Raw genomic sequence first — 17,950 nt, 5'->3', positions numbered from 1 at the left:
TACCAATAGTGTCCACTGCCTTTAAGGCTTAAAACTGTTTTCCTTACATACATTATCAAGACTCCGCATACTGAATAATTCTGCACTTTAATCACCAGAACTTGGGCGCTTACTGAATGTGCAAGCGCCAAGTTTCTGTGCTAGCTGGGTAAACAAAGAATTCCTAGTAACATGGAGTATGCAAACACACAAGCGAAAATTCCCTGCTACTCTGAAATACGCTTGTCGTAACCATGGAATTCCCGGTTTCCAGAAATTCAGCGCTTACACAAACATTTAGTAGACTAAATGTGCATGCGCTAGCTGTGTAAACAAAAAGAATGCTTAGCAAACACACAAGCAAAAATTCCCTGCTAACCTTTAAATAAATGCTTGTTGTAAGCGTTGATTTCCCTGCTTCATTCCCTGCTAACCTTTAAATAAATGCTTGTTGTAAGCGTTGATTTCCCTGCTTCATTCCCTGCTAACCTTTAAATAAATGCTTGTTGTAAGCGTTGATTTCCCTGCTTCATTCCCTGCTAACCTTTAAATAAATGCTTGTTGTAAGCGTTGATTTCCCTGCTTCATTCCCTGCTAACCTTTAAAATAAATGCTTGTTGTAAGCGTTGATTTCCCTGCTTCCATAAGCGCCCATACTTTGCTTACAGTAAGCAAAGCTCTTGCATTTTTCACGTTGCTCTTTCACTTTTGGCATGATTTATTATTTTTTAAATTTTATTTCAGCCACAACCAAAAGCGCGAGCGCCAATAATAGGATGGATAAAAACATTAAATTACATTTTTTTTTAAACACAAAAACAGACAGACAAAACAATTTAATTTCTCAAGTCTCCTTGGAAACTTTTACTAAATCTGTCCGTTTATATTTTGTGTTTAGTGCTGGTGTCGGACGCACTGGTACCTACATTCTGATTGATTCCATGCTGGATATGATGAAGAAAGAGAAGAAAGTGGACATCTACAACGTCATCTACGAACTCCGCAGCCAGAGAAACCTTCTTGTCCAGTCACTGGTACGTGCTAATAAAATATATTCATAAACACCTCAGACAGTTTCGCTATTCCTATTAGTGGAGAGCGCGTCACGTGGGTGTGTATAAACCTTTGTTTATGACCGGTAAATTCATGGGCGTGACACGCGACCTTGCACCTGTTCTTTTAAGACAGTTTCTTCATTCCTATTGGTCGAGAGCAACGGCTGAAACAGCATTCCCTTATAAGGAGTTGTTCACTCGAAGGCGGCGGAGGGCTTTTTACCGTTTCGTAGCTGGAGGGGTGTTGTGTTGAAAGAAATCTGGGTTCTCTTACATGCGTTACACAAGGGACCAAAATCTTCCAAAGCAATGATGGAAGTGTCTAGCTTAATGACAGAAGTGTCAAGACTGGTAGCTTAATTAAGTCCAGTGCATTAGATCAATCGGCCACAACATACCACATGCTGGAGTTTTTAACCTTTTTATAAGTACCCTCTTCACCTTGAAAATGTGAAAAACAGCATCTGTACATCCCTATAATAATAATAATGTGGGGTATGTACATGTACATCAGGTAGTTAAGATGAGGGATGGGGAAGTGGGGTATGATGAACTGGTTGATCCACCTCTTAGCATGCAGTGGAGGAGTTCAAACGATGATTACTGTTACATTTTGGTCAATAACCTTTTGAAATACTATGAAGCGTCTAGGTTTTTAAAGCTTTATTTGCTGGATGTGGCTGAGGCTAGATCAGGGGTGGATTGCACCAAACTGGTCTATGCGCTATAGCCGGCTAACTTGAGACGTGCTAAGACAGTCTTTAGTTATAGACTGATTGCAATAGCGTGGTCTATAATTATAGCCAGTCTTAAATCTTAAGCCTGCTCTGAGCTGGCTATAATCGGTCTTTGTTTTTTGTTTTTAAAGATGGCGCTGCATTTGTTAGTTGTAGATGATTTGAAAGAGCTCTAGGATTAGATTTTATTTTAGAAATAGATTACACCCATGGGAGGCATTATGATGATGATCAAGGTGATTGTATCGTAAATGTATGTTCCCAAGAGTTAAAATGATACAACTCACAGATATGATATCCGATGATTTAAACCAAAGCAATAACAACAATGCCGTACCACCAGTGCCTGCAGAGTGCTAAGTTTTATGGGACATTTGTTCGTATTTCATTACCTTTCCGCGACTTATCTAAGACCGTCTTATTGCAACAGGCTTAATGACTGACTAAGCTAAGACCGTCTAAGACAGACAGCCGGCTATAACTGACTGGTCTTAGACTGCTGACTAAGACCGGTTTATTGCAATCCGCCCCTGATACTTTGTGTTGAAATCAGTTGGGTTTTTTGCTTGATAGTTTTAATCTTAGTTCTTTGCGCTACCTGCCCTTACTCCAGTCTATTTTAATGTTCCTAAAGCTCTTCTAAGGATCATGGTACTTATCTAAGATTCCAAGATCCTAATCCTTATTATTTTGTTTATGATTTTAGGTGCAGTACATTCTGATCCACAAGGCCCTCGCCGAGGAGTATCTGTTCGGCCACACTGAGGTGGGCATTGAGAGCCTTCGCATCTTATACCAGAAACTCTCCAAGAAGGATCCGGACAGTGACTTCACTGGAGTTGATCAAGAATACCGAGTATGTACATAGTAATAATAATAATATCGAAGTCTTATATAGGGCACGTATCTACCAAACAAGGTACTCAAGGCGCTGAGTATATACAAACTTTCAGAAAGATTGGTTATTGCAGTGATGAATTCTGAGACCCAATTATTTAGCACCTTATAAGGGTTTACAAGGTGCTACGGCGCATTAAGCAGCCACAACCAGGAACACTGGGGCGAACCCCTTCTCTTTTCGATAAGTGCACTGGGTTCTTTTACATGCGTTACACAACACATGGGACCAACGGTTTTACGTCCCATTCGAAGGATGAAGCAATGGTTAAGTGTCTTGCTCAAGGACACAAGTGTCACGGCTGGGGATTCGAACCCACACTCTGCTGATGTACATCAGGGACTTAGGACTTAGAAAAAAAATTGTTTAAATTACCGGGAAAATTTATTAAAAATTACTCCATGGGTGCATGTTGGTCAGCCCTCGGTGCTCAGTGAAATGTTCCTACTTTTTCCAAGGATCAAATATCATGTATGTTCAAATAACATTGTTGTCTACTTAGATTTGATGTTTTTATCTTGTAAATTGCCATGCAGTTTGACCTTTTGATCACCATGTGAATTATAGCATTAACAAAATTTAAAGAAATAAAAAAATTGTACTTGGCAAAATACAAAGTGGGTACCAGTCACAACGAACCTGTCCCAACATCTGACGATGACTAGAGCAAGCTAGTCGAAACGTTGAGACCAATTTCAGAACTGACTTTGCGGCAGTACAGTTAATTACGATCCTATAAGCTAAAGTAGTAGTCCAGTCTAATTTCTATACCATTCGCCCTGGTAATAGTTAAAAAGCAGGACAGTTCTTTTCAGAACTGAGAAGTCTCCCGAACCTCCGATTATCTACTCCACGGCAGTAGAATAAAGCAAGACAGTTCCCTAAGAACAACTCTACCTGGCAAGTAGATACACACATGGTGTTACCGCAAACCAAATATACATTGATACCTCACCATGCAATGCCTCAAATCCTATATATAAAATTGTACTTGGCAAAATACAAAGTGGCTAACAGTCACAACTAATCCGTCACAACATCTGAATGATTAAGCAATTTGGTTGTTAACTGTTTCTGCTTAGCCACTTTTTTGTTGTTGCTCATTAGCTTTATAAAATCAGTTTCAAACTTTTGATATTTGTATTCTTATTTGACTTTCAAGACGTTGGCCAGCCTGCCAGTAGAGAACAAGGATCAGAAAGGAGGAAACATCGAGGCCAATAAACACAAGAATCGTCTGCGTCAAGTCATTCCATGTAAGTACTAAGAATTCAGTGTCTTAAAGACTCCAGTCACATGGGCTTTGTTAGTTTAGAATCCATGGATCTGTTCCAAACATAGGCTGGGGCTCTGGCTTCAAATGAAGCCAGAGGCTGGAGCGAAAGCCTTAGCCGATGTTTGGTAAAATCCCCTAATAGAACTTCAATATTGCTTTTATTTTATGAGATAGCTGCTAACATTGCAAGGCCACGGACGGCCACTACGCCATCGACCCAGATCAAATGCCACCGGGGTGGATTTCACAAGGAGTTAAGACTAGTCTTATCTATTACTAGCCTTAAGATTTTAATATCTCTTAGGACTAGTCCTAAAGTCCTAGCTCTTTTTGAAATCTACCCCAGGAGTATGTTGCCACCTAATTATGGGGCTCAAATAGGGTTATCTCCCTTCACAGTTCGTAAGGATGTAGGCATGGGTTCTATCCACTGTGATTCTGGCTGGTAGAGCAGGATGCAATACCTTCCCAATTTATGATGAAGTAGTTATGGTTAATTGCCTTGCTCAAGGGCCAAATGTCAAATTTTTACCCACATTCTGCTGCTAACAACGCCAGAGCTTGGGTTGTATGAACTTGCCTATTCGGCCGCAACATGCAGATTGAAAACGCATAATGAAAGTCATTGTGTCTCAGATTTATTTGTTTCTTTCTGTTGTTTCTCTCTATTCTTTTGATTTTCTGTGCATTTTCCATTTTTAATAATGGCTGCTTACTCTTGGCATATTTTACATGATTTGTATCACATACTGTTTCTGTTTATATTTGAAATTGTTTCTGTGGTGGTTTTAAACTGCTGTTATAATTATAACTTTTTCCCTATTAAGTGCCTAAATACTGTAATATTGTTTTTATTAGATTGTTTCCCCGAAGTAACAATTGTTAAGCTATTTACTAATAAATGTATGGCTATGTTAGTTATTACTAATAAATTTAACAACTGTTGAGATAAATTGCAGAAATGCTCTTACATTAGCAATTAGGTTAGCTTTTCAGGCGTGATCAGTGTTTTTCACATTTTCGCGTGGACTTTCACCACCTAAAGTTAATTGTGATGAAATGTATTAATTTAGCTTGTACACACATTTTTGTGTTAAACAAATTGTTTTAATGTCAGGCTTCTCTTATTATTGGCTTTTTTAAAGGCACTGGACACTATTGGTAATTACCCAAAATAAGTATTAGTAACGAGTAATGGCGAGAGGTTGGTAGTATAAAACATTGTGAGAAATGGCTCCCTCTGAAGTGGAGTAGTTTTCGAGAAAGAAGTAATTTTCCACGAATTTGATTTCGAGACCTCAGATTTAGAAATTTAGGTCTTGAAATCAAGCATCTGAAAGCACTCAACTTCGTGTGACAAAGGTGTTTTTTGAGTCATTATTATCTCGCAACTCCGACAACCAATCGAGCTCAAATTTTCACAGGTTTGTTATTTTATGCATATGTTGAGATACACCAAGCGAGAAGACTGGTCTGTGACACTTACCAATAGTGTCCACTGCCTTTAAATATATTGTCCTTGAGTTTGATTACATAACATCCTATTTGTATATTAAACTCTTCCTGTAGTGTTTTTGTACTGGTACTTTTTAATTTAACTACTTCCTTAATAATTTGTTGTCATTCACGCAATCTTTTTATATATATATATGTACATATAAGTGCCTTATAGAGCTTGTGATAAGTTTTTCATAAATTTGGCGCTATATAAATATTATTATAAAAAAATATATTTGATATTTTTTCCCAGATGATTTTAATCGAGTGAAGCTGGAGAGGTTGACTGGGCAGGAACATTCCAACTACATCAACGCCTCCTTCATTGATGTGAGTGTTCAAACACCCGACCATGATATCCGTACTAAGCAAACCCTTAGCAGGGATGTGAATTCCCTGTTTTAACCTGAAATCTTTGTAGTATTTTTACCCCCCCCCCCCAAAAAAAAAAAAAAAGGGGGGGAGAAAAAAAAGGATCACGCTTTCTCCAGAAGAAGATCAGAGCATACTGGTCAAAACATCAAGTTGAAACCAACGGTTCTTTTCAGAACCACCCCAAGACATTTAGAGATAGTCGTTACACAGGCCCAATTTCAAAGAGCTGCTTAAGCACAAAATTTTGCTTAAGCAAAAAAAACCCTTGTTTTGTAAAATATCAAATTACCGGCCAAGACTCAACTCAATTGTTATGCTAAGTCAACAACTGCTAAAAAACAATCACAAGCAATGTATTTGGCATGAAATTTTGCCTAGTAAAATGTGTAAAACGAGCGAGCTATTTTCGTGCTTAAGCAAATTTTGTGCTTAAGCAGCTCTATGAAATTGGCCCCTGATGTTACCACAAACCTTTTCATATCACTGTAGAACAGCCCAGATTGCAGAGTGAGGCTTTAAAAGCAAATATGTGACCCACTCTGTGAAAATGAGTCACATGTCGCCCAATGCAATATTAAGTTATGGACAGTCCAATTTGGAAAATGTAAATAAAATAGAAAATATTATAAACCCTTTTTTTTTTTCTTTTTAGATATTTAGTTGCATGGTTGACCTTTAGAACACTTACATGTACTATTAATAATAATAATAATAATAATAATAATACACAGTTTTTATATAGCACTTTTTCACGGGGTGTCTCTTCGGTGCTTTTATCCACTCGGCCACGACACCCCACATCAAAGCTATGAATACAACAATTTTGTATCATATGTCTAATTTGTATCCTTTTGCACACAATGGTAGTTTAAAATATCATTTTGCTTGTAATTCTGGGGTTTTTTTTTAAATGGTGTAGTGGCTGATTTCAAAAGGGAGTAACTCATCAACGTGTATGGTGATGATCATACAGAAATGTAGGGTCACTGAAGAAATCAATCATTTTCAGGCATGCAACTCATCGCGTTTCCACAGAATTCCCCGTTTTGGGGGTTTTTTTTAAACGTGAAAAAAAAAAAAACTAAAAAGAAAACGGCAAAAAAAAATTTCTAGGGTATCTTGTCCCGTGGCGCTTCGGCTGCCTCGCTCCGCACTTGCGTTGTGCCTTTGAAAATTTTCCTCTTTTTTTTCAACAGGCAGTTGCATGCCTGCATTTTGGAGAACAGTGAGAAGTTCTTGATTTACCAGGTTGTCAAACATGTTTGATTTTTTATTACTTTTTTTCTAGGGCTACGAGCACAAGAAGGCGTACATTGCAGCCCAGGGTCCTCTGCCGAACACAATGGGTGACTTCTGGCGGTTGGCGTGGGAGAACCAATGCTCGACCGTTGTCATGATGTCAGAGTGCGAGGAAAGAGGACAGGTAACCTTTAACCTTTGACCTTTAGGTGCCTAAAGGGACAAACGCTTTTCCTTTGTGGGGTCAAAAAAACATTTGGGCTCCACGCAAGCTAAAAAAATAATTAGAAGTTTCATCTTAGTCATGTTTTTGGGGACAAAAGTAAGAATCACAGAGCAATGTTTTTTTAGGAGAGTCGCCTAAATCCTATGAATTGGCTAAAATAATTTTCTTGAAATTGTTTAACTCATTTCTAAAAAATATCAGCACCTCAGCAAGCAATATATTAAAGATGCTATGTCAGAACTTTGGCCGATTTGACCCCAAACTTTTGATTTAAAATTCAATAGGTATTTCGATGGGGGTCGAGAAAGTTACAAGCTTTCATTTGAGCCATTGCTCAAAAAAGTCCGCCAATTATTAGTAGCAGTGAAGTAAAGTGCTCAAAATAACAGGAAAACCCACTCCTGTTTTCGCGCGTTTCGCCGTGTCATGACATGTGTTTATAACAAATCCGTAATTCTCGCTAACGAGAATTTATATTGTTTTACTGTTTTCTCAAAAAGTAAAGCATTTCATGGACTAATATTTCAAGAGAAGTCTTTCACCATAACCTTCTGTAAACCCTGTAAGTTATTTGTTAATCTGTGAACTTTTTTTTTTTTCTGTACCGAAAGGGTCCAATGGCTTTAAGGGAAGCTTTCTACCATCATTTTCTTTAACTGTGTTAAAAAGTTTAATGTAAATACGTGGATATTTTTGTGTTGTATGTTTTTATTTACCTTTAACCAACATTTGATCAAAAGTAAAGTAATTTTAGTGTCACTACCATGGAACAGTTTATTTAATTTCACCCTTTAATGACACTGCCAGGAAAACTTCAACATTGCAAGATTGCTACATAGCTGATTGATTAATCAAGGATTGTCTTTGAATCTCCAGAATGTGTGTTCCCAGTACTGGCCAGGGCAAGGGGACACAGTGAACCACGCCTTCCTCACTGTCACAGTCAAGGACCAGAAAGAAGAGGAAGACTTCACTATCAGAGACTTGGAAGTGTCTACAACAAAGGTGTAACATCATCTCTTAGTCCAGGGGTCGATTTCACAAAGAGTTCGGACTAGTCCTAACTTAGGACTAGTCCTAGGAGATATACAAATTGCATGGATAGTCCTCAGTTAGGACGAGTAACTGGTTCTAACTCGAGATAAGACTAGTCCTAACTCTTTTTGAAATCCACCCCTGCAAAGAGTTAGAGACTAGGAGGTATTATGAAATTTAAGGCTAGTCCTAACTCGAGATTTTAGACTAGTCTTAACTCTTTGTGAAATCTACCTCAGGAACTCATCAGAAAAAAACATTGACAAAAAAATCATCAACTGGTGACTCTTTTCTGAGCCGCCATCTTTTTTTATAATTATTATTATTAAATTATTGGTAAGATTTGGTTTTACTGATTCAGTGATACCATTGGTTACAACGTACTTGTTTTTTCACGTAAATCCCATATAATGATGTTAAACGTGTAAGCAGAATTTGACTGCGAATTAACGAGATCAATGGTACATACATAACATGTTACCGTCAATAAACTGATGTTGGCTCAAGACCACTCTCTAACGTAAGAGACCGATCCAGTAGGTTTCGCCCACAAGGCACGTGTGATCAAGAACACGTGGGGCTCTCCAATGCCCTTCAGCACAACTCTGCCGCGCGAGCCAAGATACGCGCACGTATGTCGGACCTTTGTGTCGGACCTTCGTTGCGTTGTGATTGGTCAATACGCAATGGGGCGGAGCTTAATGGATCGGTCTACTCACAAGCCTCAAAGTGTGACATCAAGACGTTCAGGCTAGCGGGGCGCTCATGTAAAGCGCATTGATACGGTTATTCTGAAATGCGCTATATATTAACTAGTTATTAATATTGTGTTTTTGCAGGGAGGTGGTACCAAGTTGATTCGTCAGTATCATTTCCACGGTTGGCCTGAGGTTGGATCTCCAGAGACTGCGACGTCATTGATTAGAGTCATTGGATTGGTCTATGACTACCAACATGACATCGGACGCTTCCCAATCCTGGTCCATTGCAGGTATATATTTTTTTTTTTTTTTCTTTTTTTTTGCAAGTGGCCAGACACACAAGGCCTGAAGGCCACTTCAAGGTGTGGGCTACAATTATTTTTGTCCAGAGGCCATTGCCACCTACTCCTAGGGCTGAAACAGGGTTTACCCCTTTTACAGTCCATACGGATGTTTATATTGTACAGGTTCTAGTGCAATTCAACCCATCGGTTGTCATACAATTCATTCCTTTTTTAATGTTTTTTTTTTTAAATAAACCAATAAACATAATGAGTAGGCTAGATGGCCTGTACTTTCGACCCATACCGGACTTTCTTCAGAGGCATAAATAAGTACAATATCCATTTATAAAAAAAAAAGAGGGGAAAGGGATTAAAGAAACGTTACTATTGGTAAGAAACAAGAACTGTGAAGATCACAGATTTACATTAAACTTACACTATCTAATAATGATGATAGTGGAAAACATCCCTTGAACTATTTCTGTCTTAAATGTCATATTTGATGAGACATAAATAATCGAATATCGCGTTTGAAGTTTATCGCTCAGTGAGCGTTTTATTCATTTTTGTTTTGGCATCGATGCAAAACTGGTTTTTCACTAATCTCTCGTGAACCAGATGACTGATCGATCTCGACCTTTGACAGGTTTGTCAGTTTATGTATATGGTGGATTACATAATTTGCTTACACTGCCAGCAACTTGTTTGCTAGCAAAACCAATTCTGTAACGTTCCTTTAAGGGAGGGATTAAACAGTAAACTTAGTATGAATATATAACAATATTCGGCTCTACCATTCTTGTATTAACACCTTTTCACTATATGGTTTTTCAGTGCGGGTTCCGGACGTACTGGAGTTTTTATCGCATTAAGCTTCCTACTCCAGAGGGCCAAGGCAGAGGGGATCGTCGACATCTTCCAGACAGTGCGGTCACTCAGACAACAGCGCCCTCACATGGTCCAAGATTTGGTACGTACTATTTGGTTTATATCAGACTATATCTCCTCAACTGTTATGGTTTTCTTCCTCTGTTGTTGATGTAATTTTTTTCTGTACAGATCAACCATGCAACTCTTCCACGTTGTTTTCTTTAAAAAGAAAATTTCTAGCCTAGTATATGCCTTGCAACAACCATGTACAACTATAATAATGCACCTTAGAGCATAATAAACTTCAACATTTTCTAGGGTACCATTGTGGGTCTCATGTCCCGTGACGTTTCGGCTGCCTCGCTCGGCACTTGCGTTGTGCCGTCGAAAATTTGAACTCAATTGGTCGTCGAAGTTGCAAGATAATAATGGAAGAAAAACACCCTTGTCGCACAAAGTTGTGTGCTTTCAGATGCTTGATTTCAAGACCTCAAAATCTAATTCTGAGGTCTCGAAATCACATTCAAATCTTTTAGTGGAACATGACTTCTTTCTCATAAACTACGTTGCTTTCATCTTTTAGAGGGCAAGGCCATTTTCATTTTGAAAAGGGCAATTCCATTGGAAAATCTTAAAATCTATGGGAATTTTTGAAAGGGCACCAAGGCCATGACAAGGGCAAGGGAGGCCGTGGCGTGCTTCAGAGGGAGCCGTTTCTCACAATGTTTTATACAATCAGCAGCTCTCCATTGCTTGTTACCATGTAAGTTTTTATGCTAACAATTATTTGGAGTAATTAAAAATAGTGTCCAGTGCTTTTAAGACACCAGTGCTACACTGCTCATCACACAACCTTAAGTGGTAAAACCAAATATTTGTTATTAAGTTTTAATTATTCAATTTGATTTCTTCATCAATTAAAATTATTTGTCTCTGATGTGCTCACGCGCAGGACCAATACCAGTTCTGCTACCGAGCCATGCTGGAATACCTGGACTCCTTCGACCACTATGCCAACTTCAAGTAGACGAAGCAACTCTGGTGAGCTACAATCTATAAACTTATCTCATAACAGTAAAGACTCCCCTCTTTAGTCTAAGACGCATCTCATCCGATTGTTTAGCTCGTCAAGAAATCAAACCTCTTAAGGTTGAGGCTGATGTCTTGTGTTCGGATCGGATGGATTTTAACCGTTTTTGAAATGCTGAGTACTCCTCATCCAGAAATAACATTATAGAAGATATACTTTATTATTTAGTATAGAAATAACTGAGTTATATATATATGATGTTAAAATACTCTATGGTACTAGAATATCCAATAAATGTTTTTTATTTTTTTATTTTTTATTTCCAGGGTGCCATGAATATGGTGCAGAATTTTTCTGTATGTAATCAGATTGTACAATTTGTTTGCGACTTATCGGTTCATTTTTATAAGATATTCAAAAAGAGCAACGAACGTATACACAATTATATTTGTATCATAGCCTTTGTATATGCTGAGTTTGGGGTAAAATAATGTTAAATGATGATGTATTAAGATCATTGATGATGTATCAATGAAAGTGTTTACTGGTGTGAGCATCCAACATCAAAATTAGTTCTCGATCAAATAAGCATTGATTAAGTAGCAGAATCTTTAACTGTAACTTAAACTCAGAAGATTTCCGCTTTGTATATATACCCAGAGACTTCAGCAGTGGCAAGAAACTAAGGCTAGAATGCATTCACAGTGCAGTTATTATTAACAGGAACGGCAAGGGCAACTTGAAATAAAACTCGAAATCATGTCATTGACTAGCACTCTATAAGACCCTGGTTTTAATTTTGAAACTTAAAAAGGACCTTTTTTTGTGATATTTTGTACTTATTAGCACTTTTAAACATGAATAAGGAAGGTGGACAGATATAAAATTAAGGTGTTATTTCATAAAGGTCGTATTATCCCTGAAAGAAAATGAATTTGATAGGAATGGGGAAAGTTTGTAAGTACGTAAAGATGGTGCGCAATATGTAATAGTTTTTTCTAGTTTTATTGAAATATATATTTCCATGACATGTTTTATGGAGAGTTTGTTTTTTAAGGACCTTATACTGAACTATTATCAAAGGTTACAGCACTTTAATGCTGGAGGCCGCTTAGTATGAGCAGGGAAGAGGAGGTAAGGTGAACCGATAGTACTGACAAACAGTCACTGGTAGATGTGTATTTTTGTATCAACATCACGGTTCCAAATAGACCGTATTGAATATGACGTCACCGTTCAAACATCTGCCGTACAACATGGTGTCTGTATGCGTGCGTGTGCGCGTGCGTGTGCTGTTGAAATCAAACCGGGAATGCTGCGTGATGCGTGCTTCATTGATGTACACGTTTGGATGCGTATACAGTTTGACCTACAAGATGGCGACTTTCATAGCAAAAAAAGGGGTCATTCAATACGGTCTCTATAGACCTGGCTTTACAAGACTTTTCAAATTTGCTTATAATTTTATAGTTTTTTTGTAAATATGGAAAACTTGTGACTCTTCAGGAACTCAATTGTAGAAGTCGAATATCCATCGTTTTTTATTTTATTTATGTTAACTTTCTTTTTACTCAGATTAACTTGTATTAAATAAATGAATATATATTTTTGTGATGTAATTTAGACACATTTGTAGTGATGTATTTGTTGTGATAATGAATTGTATCAAAGAATAATACTTAGAGTATTACTTTTAATAGTTTGTGTATTGTACTATTGTAAACGTAGAACATTTTTGTAAAAGATTTTTTTTTATAATGGCAAAGAATACTTGTTCTTCCCACATATTATATGTGTTGTTTTTTTAAGATATTCCACCGAGGGAAATATTAATGGATGTTTAAAGCTTTGCATGGTGTGAAAAAAATAGGAAGTAACAATTACTAAATAAGACTTAGAGCCATGCATAAATATGAAAACAAGAATTTTTTAAATTTTAGACTGCTCAAATGATTGTCAAGACAGAAGTTCAAATGAGTTAATTTCAGTTATGAAAGCAGTTGGGTGTGAACCAGTGGTTTGTCAGTCAAACGTGAGGCAGCCCACCTAGCAACTTCCAGTGACCACTACTTCTTCTTTTTTGCCAATGTCACAAGTTGGCTGTGAAGATTTGCCAAAAAGGAGGTTTAATTATTGTTATTAAATTTTTTTTTCATGTGGTCAAGAACCTACATTTTAGGTGGACGAATTGAGTTTTTACACATTTTTATGAGTGCTGCATTCTTGTCAGTTTCCTGCGCATGTTTTTGCATCAAACACTCATTTGAATGTTAACCATCTGACTTTGTTCACCAGCAAATTGAAACACTAATATGAACAGGTTTTACTAGGTTTGTAATTTCTTGCAGAATCAAGGTTATTTAAGTGATTCATGTATATTTTCTGTTCAGCATATTCAGGCAAATATACTTTTTGAAAAACTACAAATGGTAATGGCTTCCAATTTGGAAATTTTATACAAAATAAAAGTGATGAATATTTTATACTGCTGTCTATTCTAAATCAAAACGATCAAGACTTAAGTAGGTTGAACCCACTTAAATGTACTATGCATGTTTTTGTATTTTTTAAATTTTGTTTTATTGAATTATGATCTGATATAATCAGATGCAGCTGTCTTTCAGTTTAGTATTTTTTTTATTTGTATTTTCATGTTCCTTGGATCTGGTGTACTTATTTTCCCCAAGATGTGAATCATTTTGTTCAGATCTTTTATATGAGTCTATTTCTGTCAGCCATCTTTGTGTTCATTTTGTTGTAGTAAAAATATGCCAATCTGTAGTTGTGAATGTTTTTTTATATTGCATGTGGTACCAATAGTTAACCATTTTGGTTTGTGTTTGTTTCTTTTCATCTTGGTTATGTATTTGTTTGAGACCGAATAACTTGGGATCAGGAAGTTATACCCTACACTGTAAAATAAGCACTGTGTCCTCCGTCATTCCAGAAGTTAGGCGGGGAAAAAATAGAAGGAAAACAAACAACAGGCAAGCTGCTCGCTAAGGATACAATTAAAGTCACCCGTAAAAGTTCCAGCTGAACGCGTGGTCAACTTGTTGAGAAAACCTGAAAAACTATCTTGGTATTTTCAAGAATGTTGAATCCATCCATGCTGAGCAAGGTGGCACAGCAGGTACAAACCGCATTTCTAGGCTCGCAACATTCGCGAAGCGGGCACCTCTGATTAAGAAATCTGAGAAAAAATTCATGCATGAGTTGTTTCTCAAAATTAAATTGTTTTGGGGTGAAAATCTATTTAAACCATTTTACTTTAGAGGGAGTTCTTTCTCAAAATAGTTGATACAATCCACAGCTGAAGTGCTTTTACCAAGTTTCAAATTGCTTCCTTCTTGGTTGTTATTTTTTGGAGTATTAACAAATCTTTGATCCTACAAAAATGGCTAAAATGTACGATTGAATGTGGATCCCAGAAAGGATTAAATGACATTAATGAATCATGTTGTTTTAATTGTCATCGATCATCAAGTTTGTCGTTTCACCAACCAACTTCGCAAATGAAATATTAAACTTTTTTTAACGAAATGTAAATAATGCTATGCATGCAGTACTTGTGCCTCTGTGCTTGTACTATTTTTTATACGGATGTATTTTTTGAACAAAATTTTAAATTGTAAAAGTAATATGTTCATGTTTATTATCCTACTTATCATTTTGTTTCTTGTGGTCTTTTGGGGTAAAATCATGTCTTTAATTATGTCTTTGGTTAATTTGTATAGAGTTTGTTGCTGTGTAAGACACTTATGATGATTAGTGTTTGTGAAACATTCCAAACTATTTCTTTAATAAGTTGGATTTGAAATTTTGCATGGTGGGCAATCCAATCAAGTGAGATTTGCTCTGACATCATGTCAATTACGTAAAGTCTCTTCTGAGTAGTGGTGGTCTGAGAAGAACTAGTGGTTTGACAACTCGATGTTACGCTCTGGGCCCAATTTCATAGAGCTGCTAAGCACAAAATTTTGCTTAGCATGAAATTTCTTCCTTGATAAAACCAGGATTACCAACCAAATTTTCATTTGTTGCACATTGCCTGATACTAGTATTCAGACGTTTGTTTCTCCTGAACATCATGTGGAAATTTGGTTGGTAATCCTGTTTTTATCAAGGAAGAAATTTGACTGCTAAGCAAATTTTTGTGCTATGAAATTGGGCCCTGGTCATCTTGATTCTCCTGAAGACAATCAGAGCATGTTGTTTGAAACATTAACTTGTCATTTGTCAAACAACCGTTTTTTTCTCAGATACCAAAGCCTCCATCCGTATGGACTGTAAAAGGGGTAACCCTGTTTCAGCCCTAGGAGTAGGTGGCAACGACCTCTGAAAAAAAGTTGTAGCCCACACCTTGAAGTGGCCTTCAGGCCTTGTGTGTTTGGCGACTTGCATATTAAACAAATTAAAAAACACCACTACTCAAAAGAGATTTCACTCATCTCAGATTGAACTCACCATTAATCTCATTTGTAATGTAGGTAAAATCACATGCTTAGCAGCTCTATGAAATAGGGCCAAGTCCTGTAGCTATGTTCTCATGTTATGAACTATTTTTTGTTAAAATATTACTATTCCAGATATTACTTAAAATAAAGCTGCATTTAGTCTTTGCACACTGGAGTGTATTGTAATTTTGTGTATGTACATATAATGAAGAATCGAGATCAGGTGTGCTCAGATGTTTTCTTTCCCTGACTTTCACCCTCTGTGGACCTCGGTTCGAATCCCACTTCAGACTGGGGTCTCCTTGCCGTGGATTGGGTTTTCAGTCCCTACCTAATTGCGTGGGTTTTCCCTCCCACATCTAAAACTGAACATTTCTTCATGTTCCCTACATATCCTGTTAATGGTGCTAATTGTTCAGTTGGGTGTGTAATAAATAAATAAAGAAAACTTTTAGGGAAACCACCTCCCCCCCTCCCCCTCATCCCCCCCGCCCCCCTCATCCCCCACCCTTAAGTCTACCAATAGATAAAGGACCTTCTTTATGGTCGACCTTCTCTATTTTGTCCTTTCTTTTTCAATGGATGTCGCGTACTTCTGGCATATTGAAGAGTACAATGTAAAAGACCATGTTATGTGACTACAACTACATGAAGGCCAACCCGTTCACTTGTTATCGTGCAGTTCATATATTGTTTACTACAAGGCCAAAAAATGTGGATTGTTTGTCTAATACGTCCTAATGTATAGGTTATAGCTCTATGGTTTTAATGACCCATACATTTATCCCAGACAACTCCCTCTAATATAATGGTTGTATGTGAGGAGTGGGGGGGGGGTGATGGAGAAGGCCATGTTTTGTTTGCTCTATGGTTCCCTGTGGTTTCCCAATGCAATTTCATGACGACTTCAGACATGGCTCGCTGTGACATGCCAACATGACCATGAATGCGATGCTTCCCCTGTAGACTTCTCAAGATAAAATCTCAAGTAAATATAGACCTCCACACACAAGAGGGAAATGAATAATCAGAAACTATATTAACAGATCACCAGACCTCCGCACCTAAAGAGACAGCCTACATTTTGTTGATTAATCATGAGAAATGGAAAAAGCTGCTGAGCTTTGTTTACTAATCTTGCCAGTTAACACCTTCCTGTCCTGTCCTTAACCTCTCCATAAAGTCCTTGCGCTATGCCCCCACGCACAACTTATGAATGTTTTTCAGACATTAGGTCAAGGCATGGAGGAAGGACATACTGAGAGATGCTGAGAGCACTCAGTGTAGAGCAAGGACTCTCGGCAATGGTTAATAATAATAATAATAATAATAATAATAATAATAATAATAATAATAATAATAATAATAATAATAATAATAAGCAATGGTTAATAATAATAATAATAATAACAATAACCAGTTTTTATAGGCGCTTTTCACACCCGGAGGGCGTCTCAAAGCGCTTCCAACATTGTTACCCACGTCACTGGGACTTAATCCATTCCTTAAAACATCTCAGCTCCCTGGTGAGGAGTATGCAGGTTAAAATAAAATCATGGATGTTTCTATCTCCATGATCTTTGTCCAAGCATAAAATATACAGAGCAGGAAAATGTTTTCTTAACATGAAAAATACCAACGTCACGCACCATCTGCTGTGCTGTCTCATTTACATACACATGTAAACAGGAGAAACGCATTGCTGTCGTGCTGAATGACTCTTGAATACGTCTTTAATTTCCAAGAGGAACACAATTTATTATTTGACTGGCTACCCGGTCAACAAACTTTACATGATTCACTGTATGTAGAGGCATGGTAGAGGTGACTAGTCTACATGGATCAATGAGGTTGTATATTGATACAATTTTCCATCAAGTTCATGAGTGGCAGACGATTGCTATTAACATGTGGTTTTTAACGATTTAGTATAAATTTATCACACTGCCAAGATTTATATTGTTCATCCTTGATATTTGACAATGACTGTTTGATAAAAACTCTAGAATTAGCAGAGGTTTCTTTATTGTTGCTCCATATGGTTCTTGCTAAGTATCCGGTTCTCTATTTTGTCTATATGGTTCAATCATGAATCATGGAGAAAGGAATGAATTTACTATAGTGGAGTTGAAAAGAATTCATGTGAAAATATGTAATAATACGGGGCATTAATTATAAAGCCCATAATAGCTATGAGCAAAACAAAAACATAAAACAATAAAATGAAATATATGAAGCTATTTGTTAAAAAAATATAGTGACTCAAACAAATGAGTCTTTAAAAAGTCCCA

General features: G+C 37.1%; 1 protein-coding gene across 1 annotated transcript in view; it reads left to right on the top strand.

Annotated features, from left to right (window-relative positions):
* LOC139946174 (receptor-type tyrosine-protein phosphatase S-like) overlaps positions 1 to 15,834 on the top strand; it is a 73,783-nt gene extending 57,949 nt beyond the window's left edge. Inside the window, exons 36-44 of the mRNA XM_071943794.1 lie at positions 878 to 1,013; positions 2,478 to 2,627; positions 3,832 to 3,925; positions 5,696 to 5,772; positions 7,106 to 7,240; positions 8,159 to 8,287; positions 9,157 to 9,308; positions 10,137 to 10,272; positions 11,125 to 15,834. Of these exons, the coding sequence (XP_071799895.1) occupies positions 878 to 1,013; positions 2,478 to 2,627; positions 3,832 to 3,925; positions 5,696 to 5,772; positions 7,106 to 7,240; positions 8,159 to 8,287; positions 9,157 to 9,308; positions 10,137 to 10,272; positions 11,125 to 11,199 (1,084 nt within the window). The 3' untranslated portion in view covers positions 11,200 to 15,834. The remainder of the gene's footprint in view (positions 1 to 877; positions 1,014 to 2,477; positions 2,628 to 3,831; positions 3,926 to 5,695; positions 5,773 to 7,105; positions 7,241 to 8,158; positions 8,288 to 9,156; positions 9,309 to 10,136; positions 10,273 to 11,124) is intronic.
* Positions 15,835 to 17,950: the final 2,116 nt, after the last annotated feature.

The sequence above is a fragment of the Asterias amurensis genome, chromosome 13, assembly GCF_032118995.1.
Source record: "Asterias amurensis chromosome 13, ASM3211899v1".
In the NCBI taxonomy this organism is placed as follows: domain Eukaryota; kingdom Metazoa; phylum Echinodermata; class Asteroidea; order Forcipulatida; family Asteriidae; genus Asterias; species Asterias amurensis.
The sequence above is the reverse complement of the archived record's forward strand: the minus strand, read 5'-3'. Positions and strand labels throughout refer to the sequence as shown.